This window comes from Artemia sp. Qi Xiang Cuo, chromosome 20, assembly GCF_049724085.1.
Source record: "Artemia sp. Qi Xiang Cuo chromosome 20, ASM4972408v1, whole genome shotgun sequence".
NCBI classification, from domain to species: domain Eukaryota; kingdom Metazoa; phylum Arthropoda; class Branchiopoda; order Anostraca; family Artemiidae; genus Artemia; species Artemia sp. Qi Xiang Cuo.
In genome coordinates, this window is record NC_142813.1 from 4,137,189 (window position 1) to 4,152,305 (window position 15,117).

General features: G+C 36.9%; 1 protein-coding gene and 1 non-coding gene across 2 annotated transcripts in view; one reads left to right on the plus strand and one right to left on the minus strand.

Annotated features, from left to right (window-relative positions):
* The window catches only part of SCOT (Succinyl-CoA:3-ketoacid CoA transferase), an 81,270-nt gene that overhangs the window by 47,663 nt on the left and 18,490 nt on the right, over positions 1–15,117 (plus strand). Inside the window, exons 7-8 of the mRNA XM_089106450.1 lie at positions 1,034–1,148; positions 7,608–7,762. Of these exons, the coding sequence (XP_088962576.1) occupies positions 1,034–1,148; positions 7,608–7,762 (270 nt within the window). The remainder of the gene's footprint in view (positions 1–1,033; positions 1,149–7,607; positions 7,763–15,117) is intronic.
* TRNAY-GUA (transfer RNA tyrosine (anticodon GUA)) lies at positions 5,623–5,708 on the minus strand. Its single transcript is given in 2 exon segments — positions 5,623–5,658; positions 5,672–5,708. It is a non-coding gene; the product is annotated as a tRNA-Tyr (tRNA).

The following is a 15,117-nucleotide window of genomic DNA, read 5'->3' on the forward strand; positions in this document are numbered from 1 at the left end:
TTTACTTATAAACTACTCCTAGGAGCCCTGGCGTAACTCCTACGCTAGCAGCCATTTGTTTAAGCATTTATCTTTAATTAATAATAATTAATCAATTATTTCTTAATCGCTTTATGACAAAGATAGTGAGGTGAAAATAAAATACTTTTGTACGGCAAATATTAACACACTATTTTATATTGTATGTGTTTTTTAGCAGGACTCGAACCCCTGACCTTAATATTTCAATTTTAGAGCTTTAGCCACTCTGCTGAGACAACTCAATAAAGAGCAACTACAAATAAAAAAAAAACAAGAAAAATTACCCAAAGCCACCCCTTTCTTATGAATTTTATGACTTTATTTTTGTTCAAATTTGATTTTGATTTGGTATGAAAATAAAACAATAGGATGGAGTTTTTAGTTTTAGATTATAAAAAAAGTACTTGGCGATTAAAAAAGCTGGCTTTCAAAGGGTGATTTGAATAAATCTTGAAATAATAACACAATTGATTTATCGATTAATAATTAGATACTTGTGTGATACAGGATGGCTGGCCCCCAGCCCCCTTGACTCCCTAACACTACACCGGTGATCTTAAGTTGTTCATGCATTGATGCACTGTAAACCGGTTTCTTTCGCTAGTTTCTTTCAACTTAGCGTGAGAAAAGGCAAAGAGAAGTGACAGAATAGATGAGAAATATATAATTTGGGCTATATATTTGCACATTAGGGGTGGGGGTAAAGTATTTGGACGGTATGAAGTCAAAAAACAATTCTCATTTCATAATATCAGAAAAATTGTAGCTAATACATTTTGCATGCAGACCCGCTGTACTTTAAAGCCCCCTCCCCCCCCCCCCCCACAAAAGTGCAATTATAGCCCAAAGTTGTTTCTAAAGTATTATATTTTTATTATACTTAGGTATATTTTATTAGGATTAATCTCATTTCTCTTCTTGAGTGGTAGAGAGTATATCATACAAGTACCAATAATTATCTCATTAATATATAAATAAAATATATCATCAGTTAATTTATTTTATTTTTCAGAGGCTGACATTAAAGAAAGAGTCGGGCAAATCTGTTGCGAACTCCACTCCTGCCAAATTGATGAGAGAGAAAATTGTAAGACGAGCAGCTTTAGAGTTTAAAGACGGGATGTTCGGTACGAACATTTTGATACTTTCAGTAATTACTGCTCAGTAATTCGACTTTTGCTGTTGATAGCTCTACCACGTAACAACATCAAAGACGAAATGGACGAAATGGTCCGTGGAAACGAAATGGTGTCGTTGAAACGACATCATTTTCTAATGTACTCTATCATTCAAATATTTTGTCAAATCCTACTGAAATTACCATTTCAGCGGTGTTAGAAATCGCTGCTACAAAATGATCGAAAAAACTAAATTCTGCACTTTCGAAGACTAGCGTAAGTGCAGTAAGGGCGTAAGAGACGTACCAGATTAAACTTAGTTTATAAATAAATTGTTGTTTGTGTGAACTTCGGCCATTTTTTCTCTTACTACTGCTACTAACAACTCACCGCAGCACCAAGCCGCCTGAGGCCAACACAGCTATGCACGCTCCTCCTCCATCCCAATCTATTCAAAGCCTCCCTTTTTACACCCACCCATGAAGTTCCCATTTCCTTTAAATCTTGCTTTATGACGTCTGCCCACCCCAGACGGGGACGACCTGCTTTCCGTTTAGCCCTAGATGGTTGGCCGAAAAGAACAATCTTCGGCAATCTGTCATCCTTCATCCGCACAACGTGCCCTAACCACCTCAACCTTTCTTTTATTATAGCCCTGGAGAGCGGTATTGAACCACATTTTTTGTATAGCCTATTGTTTGAAATACGGTCAGTCAGCCGGGTACCCAGAACAATCTTTAAGCAATTTCTCTGGAAAACATCTAGCAAATCTTCAATCCGCTTTTCGGAGCGTCCATGCTTCAGAGCCATATTTGACCACTGTCATCACTGTAGCTTCTAATATTCTAATCTTGGTTTGCAGACTTATCTTCCTATTCTTCCAGACTTTTTTGAACTGTGAAAAAAAAACCTGAGCCTTGGCTATTCTACTTTTAACATCTTCACTGCTCCCACTATCTTTATTAATAATACTACCAAGGTAAGTGAAGCTGCCCAGTTGATCAATCTTATCATTACCCAACGTCACTTTTTCATCTTCACTTATTCCTAGCCTTAGTGACTAAGTCTTCTTAACATTAATTTTCAAACCAATTCTAGCACCCTGAACTCGCAAAACCTCTAAAACTTCATTCATTTTGCTCACACTTTCATCTAGGATGCTTAAATCATCAGCATAATCCAAGTCCAGGAGACTTTCCTCCCCATTTGATTCCGTGGTCTCCCATTGCCTTTCCTATCCTCCTTAAAACAAAGTCCATCAAAATAATCCATATAAAGAGGGGTAGAATACAACCCTGCTTAACTCCTGATTTAATACAAAACCAGCTGCTAACCTCATTTCCTACCTTAACCGCAGCAGTGTTATTCTCGTACATAGCACTAATCACTTTAATGTATTTGTCTGGTATACTATCCAAGGATAAAACCTTTAATAAAGCTCTTCTATCAACAGAATCGAACGCTTGCTCATAATCTATAAAACTGAGGACCAAAGGTGTTTGACAACTCAGGCACTTTTCAATTATTAGCCTGAGAGTGAAAATCTGGTCAACACATCCCTACCTTTTCTAGAACCGCACTGTTCTTCTCTTAAAAATTTGTCTACGGCATCTCTCAGTCTAAAAAGTATCATATTATTAAGTAATTTGCTACCTACAGAGACCAGACTAGTGCCTCGATAATTACCACACTCACTTTTATCACCTTTCTTATAAAGTGGCTTAATTAAGGTGTTCCTAAAATTATTATGTACTTCCCCTTTTTCAAAAATCATATTCATAACCTTCAATAACCTATTTCTAGCCTACGTACCACCATATTTAAGAAACTCATTTACAACCCTATCAGCATCTGGAGCCTTATTATTCTTTTATCCTTTTAGTACTGTTGCTAATTCCTCCTCACAAAACAAATCTTCCTTCACGTCCAAAGTATCACAAACTTTTTCATTTTCTTCTATATTTTTTCCTGCAACTCTATCTCGGTTAAGCAAGTTCTCAAAATGTTCGGCCCATCTCGCTTTAGTGTTTTCCTTATCACTAATTACGACCCCATTCCTATCTTTAACTCTCAATTTGTTAACGTGCCAGTACAAAATTTTACTATTACGCCGTTGAGCTGCATCTTCCAGATCCTCAGCAATTTTATCCATGGCCTCCACTTCACACCTCCTTAGTTCATATTTTAATGCTTTCTCCACTTTCTTTACATTTCTATTGTTTTTATACGATCTATCACTCAGATCACTCAGGACTTGTACAAGTCCTTTCTCCTTTCTATTAAACATAAAGCTTTTTCAATAATATTCTTAGCTGCAGTTCTAGCTTTCTTCCCTAATACACCTTCAGCAACTTCACAGATTATTTTCTAAAATTATTCCAACCATCTTCCACATTATCAACTTTTAAACTCTCAAGTTTAGTATTCAACTGTTCCTGGAAAGTTTCTCTCAAATTCTCATCCTGGAGTCTACCAACATCATAACTTCCCGGGAGGTAGTTACCCTTCCGATACTTCAGCTTCAAGTTAACCCTTGACACTACTAGTTGGTGATCTTTACTTTTAGCATCAATTACGGCGTTCATACAGACCGCAGTATCTTGCGTTGATCCTGCAAGTATTCAGATAACCATCGCACAATAAGTAAAAACTGCTGTCCTGTCGTCACGTGAACACTGAGCTCAATTACAAGCCATTTTATGACCGAACACTATATTGACTGAAACTAGATTGTTATACCTACGAAACTGCAAAAGTCTGTATCCGTTAATGTCTTCTTTTCCTACACCAAATTTACCTAGGCCGGGATTCCATCTATCATTTTTTCTACCGACCCGGGCGCTAGAATCTCTTAGTAAAAACATCGTATTTCTACATGGAATCCTATCTATTTGCTTCGTTAGTTGTAAATAAAATTTACCTCAGTCCCTAGTATTTCTATCAGTTGGTTCTACAGGGGCGTATACTACTGTTACTAATACCCTGAGCTCTTTAGTCATAAACTGAGCAATTAGTGTTCTATTATTAATACCTTCCCAGCCTAAACAAGACTAAGCAGCTTCCTCATTCATCATGAGCCCTACTCCCTGTCTATGTACCCCATCCCTTCTGCCTGAGTAAACAAATTCTATGTCACCTAATATCATGCTTCCTACCCCTCGGATATGAGTTTCTGAAAGTCCTAATAAATCCAGTCCGAATCGTCTGAATTCGTCAGACAAAATGTCGGTACAATAGTCATTTTTTAATGTCGTACCATTCCTAATTCCGATTTTCATGTTCTTTAAATCATTGTAATTTTTTTCGCCTCAGGAAAAGCAGTGATCCCGTGTACCAATGCAGGACAGGGATCACATATCTTCTCAAGTCTACACCGAAGTGCTTAAGCCGGCTTAGAACCGGACAGCAAGAAGTCCCAGGGACCTCAATGAATGGAGGCTTTGTGCAATCCTGGGCCCATCTTGGTCACAACATGGTTTTCAGCACTTGGCGATGCTCTTCTATCAACAAGAGTCGAAATCCTGCACAGACAGTCTCAAGCCCATTACCTCCGACTCATTATATATTCATGCCTAGAAATATTATGCTACTATGGGGAGGCAACCCATAATAGATAAATTATCTAGGAAGAGGTTTTTCAGCCCGAACACGCCCATCAAAACATACCAAGCCCAGAAAAATTGCCCATTAGTCAGAATCCCGTGCGAATGCTGTGTCGTTTATTTTTTTTCTTTTTTTAGTTTATTTTTTTTATTTAGTTTATTTTGATTTTTTTTTTCTTAAGCTTCGCTAAAGGCTTGAAATATGGTTTCTTAACAACCAAGTCCTAAATTTGGAATGCAAGAGAAATATACAACTGTAGAAATATACAATGTAGAAGCATGCCATTAAAATGCTGCAGGTGATTAGAGTAGGCCTACTGGAGCGATTTGGTTGCAAATGTTATTTTGAAAATTTGAAATCAAAACCAATCAAAACCAAATTAGATTTGTACCATGGACATCGGCAAATCTAGGCCTGGGGGTAATGAAAGCCTCTTGAAAAAAAGGAACATTAAAAAAATATGCTAGAATTAGAAAATATTCGGATGTAAATCTTGGTAAAAACTAGGCTTCTGATAGTAACCCCCCCCCCCCTCACTCCCTGGGAAACTTAGTACTTCTTGGGAAATTTTAGTGGTTGGGTTATTTCGGTATTGTCGATTTTTTTTTCTTTTTTTCTTTTTTTTTTTTCTTTTTTTCTTTTTTTCTTTTTTTTTTCTTTTTTTTCTTTTTTTCTTTTTTTCTGTTTTTTCTTTTTCTATTCTTTTTTTCAATTTCTATTCTATTGCAATATTGGCAATTCAACAATTCCTCGGTATGACGGGGAATAATTCCAAAAATATTATCAACAGAGTAGAAGTACCTCATTTATGGATTCAATGAAAAATAACCAAGAGAGTAAAATAAATAAAATTGCCAAGGGACCATTAAATGCGCAAAAATCCTTCGAGCCGGATTTGAACCAGCGACCTATGGATGTCAATTTAACCACTACAGTCCACCGCTCTACCAACTGAGCTATCGAAGGCTTATTCAATAAATGAAAATAACATAGACATTAAATACCAAAATACCTAACAGGTAGGGCGTGGTCGATTATGTTACATGCTATAAATTACGAGAACTAAGCTTTTTCTTTACAAGTATCTTTGTTAGCTTCTTAGATTGAGACCTTTTTATTCGTTGCTGCACTCTGACAAAGGGCGAAGAAGGTGTTCAGATAGTTTGTCGGTGGGTATGGGTTGTGGAGGGGGGTATGTAATCCCTAATAGGAATTGTATTAGGCTTTATAGTGGAAATTTTACTTTTAAAGAACTAACTATCCTACCTTTAGAAATTTGTCATATGTTCAGATCTACGAAATTATTCTGCGTATGAAACTATATTGCAAGGTTGATTATTATTATGCAGAAAGAAGGATTTGGGGGTGTGTTTTAGTAAAAAAAAAATATGAAAAGGTACTTCCTTAGGCAACTTCCTGCTTCTTTTATTCCTTCCTCCAACAGTTGTAAGCTGTTGCAAGCATGGACGTAAGCAGCATTTTGTCTGGGGGGGGGGCAGCCGATTCTGTGATGGAGAGGGGGGGGAGATAAAGTTATATCGGTAATATCTCTTTTTTTCATTAAATTTGTTTGAAATACCACGAGCTAGTGTTGTCTACAGGGTTGCCACCACGGTCAGTTCCTAAAGTGTTCAAATTACCCAATTTAGCGTGCTACCCAGCAGTTTTCGGTGCTATAGTAAAAATTTTGCGTGCGTCGCGACTTGCATCGCGGCCCACGCAGGGCCTGTTTAAGTATACTTGGATTAATTTTAGGTAAATATTTTAATCTTTTATGTGCCGTCTTAATCTATTTTAATCTTTTGTGCCGTCTTAAAAAGACGGCACATGTTTTTCCTTATTTCTTCTACTTCTTTTCAAAATCCTAAATCCCATTACGTTTTGATAACAGCTTCTTATTCTAAGAATTCAATTCAAAAGTTTAAAGTTGGGCGATATTAAATATCAAAATTGTATATATCTGTATATTGGACCAAAAATCAATATTGAATACCGAAACGGAAATATCGATATTGGAACCAATATTTGGAAATTTCTGTTTATTTCCAGCTTTTCAACCATCTACCAGTGATCATCCAACAAAAAAATTCTACCATGCGAAAAGTTCTCTTTAATATCTAGTTAAAATTTGAAGTTCTAGGGGGGGAGGGCAGCAGCTGCCCACCCCTACCCCCCTTCCCTAGGCTATAAGAGTTGCATGACTATTGTATTATGGTATTCACTACCTAACTATATGATGTTTGGCGGGAGGAGAAATAAGGGGTCTAATGGGGGTTCTCAAATAGACAAAGAGCGAGATCATATTCAAGTATATCCATTTTGGAAGGTAAAACTTCATTTATCTTTATGCTAGTTTTGTGCTCTACATGGTTTATGAAGAACTTAAATAAAATATATAGATTAAATAACTAAACTAAGATAAATAATTTAATATTTAGAATTTTGTATTCAAAAGAACAGCTGCTTATTGGAGCATCTGTAAATTACATAGATTCTAACTACTCTTCATATTTACATTTGGACGGATTAAAAATACAGATTTTGTGGCTAAATACCTTTTCAAAAAGTGAGCCAATCTAAACTTGAAGAATCCTAACGGGAAATTTGCTTTCTATTTACTCTGCTAAAGAAGGCGAGCAAGATATTTAGCGGTTGCTGCTTTCAAACAACATTGAACCTCTAAATGGCTTGGATTCCTGCAATTTGCCTCTCTAACATTTAGCTATGATTGGGAATGAGGTAGCTGGGACTAAATGAGTATTGGTTTCAGGTGACTTAACTTCCTCCTATTTTCTAGTAATAATAGACATTTAGTTCTAAGACCCACATATAGTTCTTGCTAATTATTATTAATTTTATTTTTAGCAAACTTGGGAATCGGTATGCCAATGCTTGCTAGTAATTACATTCCTCCTGGAATGAATGTTGTTCTCCAGTCAGAAAACGGAGTCCTGGGACTTGGACCTTTTCCAACTAAAGCAGAAGTAGATCCGGATTTGATCAATGCAGGAAAAGAGACCGTAAGTAGTATGTGGTTTGGGGGTTGACATAGTCCGCAACATACACATAAAACATATAACCAACATATAAACATATAAAACATATAAACCAACATACACAAGATACTAGTTTGAATGCCCCTCTCCTGAAAAATGGTGTTGTGAAATTTGCTGCGATTTGGTCCCCTCCTCCCCATAGACTAGTGAAAAATACACTATTTCCCCGTACACTAGGGAAAAATTGGAGAGGAGAATGTTATTTCCTTGATACTGGTTTTATAACTTCCTCCCTCCTTAAATATTGAGGCCAAAATTTTACTAGTTTGCGTGCCCTTATCCTGAAAAAATGGTGTTGTGAAATTTGCTGCGATTTGGTCCCAACGCCCCCCCCCCCCATAGACTAGGGAAAAATATACAATTTCCCCTTACACTAGGGAAAAATTGGAGGAGGAGGATTTTCTTTCCGTGATACTGGTTTTATAACTTCCTCCCCCCTTAAAAATTGACGCCAAAATTTTAGTAGTGTGAGTGCCCCTCTCCTGAAAAAATGGTGTTGTGAAATTTGCTGTGATTTGGTCCCCCCCCCCCATAGACTAGGGAAAAATATACTATTTCCCCGCACACTAGGGAAAAATTGGAGGAGGAGGATTTTCTTTCCTTGATACTGGTTTTATAACTTCCTCCCCCCTTAAAAATTGAGGCCAAAATTTTACTAGTTTTAGTTCCCCTCTCCTGAAAAAGTGGTGTTGTGAAATTTGCTGCGATTTGGTCCCCCCGCCCCCCCCCCCATAGACTAGGTGAAAATGCACTATTTCCCGTACACGAGGGAAAAATTGGAGGAGGAGGATTTTCTTTCCTTGATAGTGGTTTTATAACTGCCTCCCCCTTAAAAATTGAGGCCAAAATTTTACTAGTTTGAATGCCCCTCCTGAAAAAAATGGTGTTGTGAAATTTGCTGCGATTTGATACCCCCCCCCCATAGACTAGGGAAAAATACACTATTTCCCCGTACACCAGGGAAAAATTGGAGGAGGAGGATTTTCTTTCCTTGATACAGGTCTTATAACTTCCTCCCTCCCTTAAAAATTGAGGCCAAAATTTTACTAGTTTGAATGCCCTTCTCCTGAAAAAATTGTGTTGTGATATTTGCTGCGATTTGATCCCCCCCCACCCCCACCCATAGTAAAGCATGTACACAAGGAAAGAATTGAAGGAGGGAGATAAGAAGGGGAGGGTCAATAGTCAAAATACACACCAAGAAATTTCACCATAGTAGCTTGCGGAATAATATCATTTCCATTAGTCAGGTTCATTCGTCTCTCATACGATTTTTCCCCATTTTATCTGTTTTGAATCAGTTTTCATCAAGTTTTATATAAATTTTTATATTAGCAGTTGACCCTACCGCCCAATAATTTGAAAAAACAAAATTATAATTTATTAAGTAGCTTTAAAACTGTTGTTCGTTTTAAGTGTTAAATTTGCTCTTTAATTATATTATTTTATTATATTGTATTTTTATCATTATATATTATATTATGTAATTTAAGTGCGGTTATTTGTATATTATTTGTTTTAGTTGTTAAAAAAAATGCAAGTTATATACCATACAGTTATGTAATATAGTTATGTAAAGTTATGTACCGTGCAATACAGTTATGTACCGGTAGGTACCAGTTACCGGCACCTAAAACGAACTTTTGACTTTAAATTAATTGAAAAATTTGTTTTCCCAAAAAAAGCTAAAAAAAAAGAAAAAAATGAAGAGGTATACTGAACCAAAGACGAACAGAAATCTTGCCTTAATCTTGCTAATCTTACTAATCTTGCTTTAATAAAGCTAATCTTGCTCGTAAAGCTAATCTGTAATTGTTTCTTATTTCATCTGAATGAACTTTCTTTTTCACTTCGCTTGATGTACCAGTCCTGGTTGAACTTCCTTGACGTAATGATGCTAGGGCTGTTTAAAAAAAACATTTTAGTTTCAACGATTGAATTTTCAAGTGAGTTCTTTTATATTTGTTTTTCTTAATTTGTTTTTGCTGAGGACGGCCCTTGGATACAGGGTCGAAATATTCATTTAAAGTTGCGTTCCACTGTCTTAAATAAAAAATTTCCCTATTGGTCTACTTATTTGCTTATAAATCACTATCAATAAAAAAATGAAACCCAAAGCTAACAGTTATTAGAGGATGATGGAGTCAAACTTAGAACTAACAGGAAACGCCACAGACAAAAGTAGGGCTAAAACTCTCTAACCCTTCTAATAGCCAGATTGTCATTTGGGCTTTACTCAAAATTTCTTTTTGTTTTATCATTGTGGTTTATTTATACTAGCATCAACAAAAAACAAACAAATCACCATAACATGCAAGATTGCTGAAAAGAAAGAATGAACGTAGATTGACAGTTTAATATATATTAATATTTAATATATTAAATATTAGATTACATTAATTAAATTACAGTTTAGCATATATTAATATTCGATTTTGAAAGTCTCAGCAATCTTGGATGTGTTAGCGTTATAAAAGAGAAGACGTTCAAAATGTGTATTGTTTTCAGTAAAGAGCAATTGACGATCTGGTCTTCAGAAAACTTTGGGAGGCGTTTTTTTTGTCCCCTTTTGGGGGCTTGGTGGGCGTACTCCTCTTTGTGGTAATTCTTGTTCGTTTTAAGTTTGAATTGGTTGTTTATTATAGTATCTGTTTGTTTTGGGTTTCATGATTTATTAGTAGGGATTTATATTCGTTTAAGGCTCTGAATTATTATTTGACTTTGTTTCTGCTCACCTTTGGTTTAATGTACTTTTTTTGAAAAATTTGCTTTTTTGAAAAATTTTTAAAATAATTCTGGTTCGTTTTTAATTAACATAGTGTTTTTCATTGCTTGATAAAAGGGGTATTTTTAAAACTATTTTTTGCAATTTCTCCTTAAAAATCAAGATATTAGATTGATACTCACATTTTGGAAAAAGTTTTGCACTAAATTTTCATAATAGTTACCTATAGGGCTGAAGCCATTCTGACCTCTATCATGTTGGAAGCTTGGGTAGAGATGAATATTCATCGACCATTTTAATGTAACTACTACTACTACTAACAACTCACCGCGGCACCAAGCCACCTGCGGCCAACACAGCTACGCACGCTTCTCCTCCGCCTTAATCCATTAAATCTTTCTTTATGACGTCCTCCCACCCCAGACGAGGACGACCTGCTTTCTGTTTAGCCCTAGACGGTTGGCCGAAAAGAAAATTCTTTGACAATCTGTCATCCCTCATCCTAACACCGTGCACTAGCGATCTTAACCTTTCTTTCTTTATAGCCATAGAGAGCGGTATTGAACCTTGTTTTTCGTATAGTCTATTGTTTGACATACGGTTAGTCAGCCAGGTACCCAGAACAAATCCTTAAGCAATTTCTCTGGAAAACATCTAGCAAATCTTCATCCGTTTTTCGGAGCGTCCATGCTTCAGAGCCATATTTGACCACTGTCATCACTGTAGCTTCTAATATTCTAATCTTGGTATGCAGACTTATCTTCCTATTCTTCCAAACTTTTTTTTAACTGTGAAAAAAACCTCAGCCTTGACTACTCTTCTTTTAACATCTTCAATGCTCCTACTATCTTTACTAATATTGCTACCAAGATAAATGAAGCTGCCAACTTGATCGATCTTTTCGTTACCCAACGTCAGCTTTTAATCTTAACTTATTCCTAGCCTCATTGACTTAGTCATCTTGATATTAATTTTCAAACCTATTCTAGAACCCTGAATTCGCAAAACCTCTAAAACTTCATTCATTTTGCTCACACTTTCACCTAGGATGCTTAAATAGTCAGCATAATCTAAGTCCAGGAGACAAGGGTCTTATTCCGTGTTAATCCGTGTTACTGATTCCGTGTTAAATCCTCTTTTAACTGCATGTTTGTTTTAATTAAGTGCATTTTGACCTCATTTATAAAAAAGAGTTCTGACTTATAATGGAGGTTTTCAGTTGAAGTCTCCTTGGTTCTAAAAATTTAATTGAGGTGTCAAAATTTAATTTAGTGAGGTGTCATGAGGTGTCGTGAAATTTAATCAGATTAACAAATAAGTATCGTTAATAAGCTTCGCTTGATCCTCTAAAGTGAAAATTTAAAATGTACTTGATTTCCCTGTCCAATTTTTCCTCACAGTTTGAGCTGGGTCGCTTAAGCCGTTAGTTTATATCCTTAGTTAATTTGTAGTATAGGGTATATGTATGGTATAGTTACACCGTACCTGAGATATTGCAGATTTTATAACCTTTGTACAACCTGGATTTACACAGTGTCTTTCGGTTTAGTTCGTTTCCTCCCGGAAAGTTTCCACGAAGTTTCAACTAAATACTCTAGGCGTTGCCTACATATTGCATGTGTGCTATTTTCATAACCTGCATGCATTTACATAGTTACTTTAGATTTAGTTACACACATTACTCCACGTTCACTGAAAGTTTTAAGTTAACAAATTTAGTTTCACCTGAGATTTTGCAGATATACCCTTTTGATAACCCAGATGCATGGGATGTCTTTTGATTTAGTTCAACATCCTCCTAAACGGCATTAACTGAAATGTGAACTAAATTTTGCAAGCCGTTCTTGAAATATTTTCAGATACACCCTTTTGACAACCAAGATTTACATAGCTCAATATGCCCTTCAATTTTCCTTCAAAGTTTTAACTCAATTTCTTTAGCTGCTCTTGAGATATTGCTGGTTTACTATTTTCCTATTTTGACAGTCTTGATGCACTTAATGTCTTCTTATTTAATTCAATTTCCCCCTCCACATTCCCTGAAAATTTTATCTAAACAACCATAGCCTTTTCCATAGCATTGTAAATGCACCTTGTTGACGATCTTGACACATATAGTGTCTTTTGATTTTGTTCAACACCTTCCCTACTGTTCCAATTTTTTCAACATGGATTGATAGTTCAAACTTAATGCCCTTTGTCGCACTTGAAACATTGCAAATATGACCTTTTTACCACCTGGGGCACATAGTTTTTTTTTATAATTCAGTTCAAAATTCTCTCAACATTATGTGTTTCAACTTAATATTCTTAGCTATTCCTTAGATGTTGCAGATACTCCCCCATCAATTCAACATCCCCTGGAAGTTTTAACTTAATGACCTACCGAGGTATTGTAGATATTCCCTTTTAACAACCTAGACGCGCACAGTGCTTTGGTTTTATTTCAGCACCCTCCCTTCTTAATATTCCCTGAAAAGTTTAAACTTAATGTCTTTATTCGTTCAAGAGATATTGCAGATTTGGCCTTTTGACAACCTGGATGTACATAGTATCCTTTGATTTAGTTTAACATGCTCTGAAAGTTTCCTCTTAATACCCTTAGCTGTTTCTGCAATGTTGCAGCTATGGTCGTTCAAGAGATATTGCAGATTTCCCTTTTGACAACCTGGGTGTACATAGTATCCATTGATTTAGTTCAACATGCTCTGAAAGTTTCCTCTTGATACTCTTAGCTGTTTCTGCAATGTTGCAGATATGGTCGTGCAAGAGATATTGCAGATTTTCCTTTTGACAACCTGGGTATACATAGTATCCATTGATTTAGTTCAACATGCTCTGAAAGTTTCCTCTTGATACCCTTAGCTGTTTCTGCAATGTTGCAGATATGGTCGTTCAAGAGATATTGCAGATTTGCCCTTTTGACAACCTGGGTATACATAGTATCCATTGATTTAGTTCAACATGCTCTGAAAGTTTCCTCTTGATACCCTTAGCTGTTTCTGCAATGTTGCAGATATGGTGTGTGAAAATATTGATGCATATAGTGTCTTTTGGATTAGTTCAACGTTCCTGAGTAGCTAACATTAACTTGTTACTGAGATGTTACAAATGCGCTGTATTTACGATATTGATGGGGATAGCGTATTTTGATTTTGTTCAGCACTCTCCTTATCATTTCTTCAAATTCTCAACTTATTCACCCTTAGAAGCTCCTGAAATATTGCCCTATTGATGCCGAGTTGCTTGCAATGTCTTTTGATTCAATTTAATTTCCCCCTAAGCTTTCCCTGAAAGTTACAACCTATTACCCTCGATGCATGTAATGTTTTTGGATTCAGTTTCAATTTCCCCCTCCGCCTTCCCCAAGAGTTACAACCTAGTACACTGAGCTGCTCCTGAGCTATTGCATAGATACTGTTTTTACAAATATGATAAATTTAGTGTCTTTTTGTTTAGTCTGATACCCCCTCACTATTCCCTAAAAATTTAAACTTAATACCCTTGACCGTTCCTGAGATTTTGCAAATATGCCCTTTTTACAATCTGCATGGATATAGTGACTTATGATTTAGTTCAATACTCCCTCACAATCTCCTTGAAGTTTCAACTTAGTATCCTTAGCCGTTCCTGAAGTGTTGCGGTTCCGCCCTTTTAACAACTTGGAAGCACAAAGTGCCTTCTGATTTTTCTCAACATCCTCTGAAAGTCCTGGATGCAAATTAGTCGTCAACACATCCTGACCAAGACTCATGACCAAGTAGAAAGTTCAACATCTTGAAACTGAAGCAGACGGTCCATTGATGATGTTCATATTGGATTGTGTCAAGCACGTACTCCACTGCTTCATATTTCTCTTTGGGAGTTGTGGATTGCGCAAGAGGGATTGTGGCGAACTGGTTCCCGTTGTGGAGGAGCACACACTTCAAAGAGCGCTTGTTGCTGTCAATGAAGAGTCGCCAATCTCTCGTATCGTATTGACGAGCGCCGAGTTTACCAAGAAGACCGGTGGCATCTCGGTAGTACTCGAGGTCTTCCTCCTGGCAGAAATAGCCCTTGTAGTCCTCATGCCTTCTATGAAAGAAAGTGATACCTGCATCCTCACCAAGTAGATTTTTCTCTTTGAGTCTAGAGGCCACTAGCTCGGAGGAAGTCTTCGGCAAGCTGAGATTCCGAATCAGTTCATTTAAGATAACATTGTGAAAAGGGCTGCGCACCATTTTGTGTATCCTCCTTTTCTTGCACTGGTGGCCTCGTTGTCGCTATCGAGAAGCTATGTGACCGTTGTTACAGGAATTTCTTTGCAGTGAGCAACTGGACGGTGGGCAGATGGAAGGTTGGGATACTGGAGGCTGTGCCGATTCTTCCGGTTGATGCTAGTAGTATTGACGAGCGCAGAAGTTACAATCCAATGAAGTTACATGGTCTTTCGGCTCCCTCCAAACCGTCGGAATCCCAATCTTCAGAGAAGTTTTCGCACCCTTCGTCCACTGCCGGTGGTATTCAACCCACGTCTTGCACATCGTGTGTGGTGCCCAGGACTTATCCTGGTCGCTCAGCTTGACTTCAAAGTAAGCCTTTTAGGTGCGCTTTA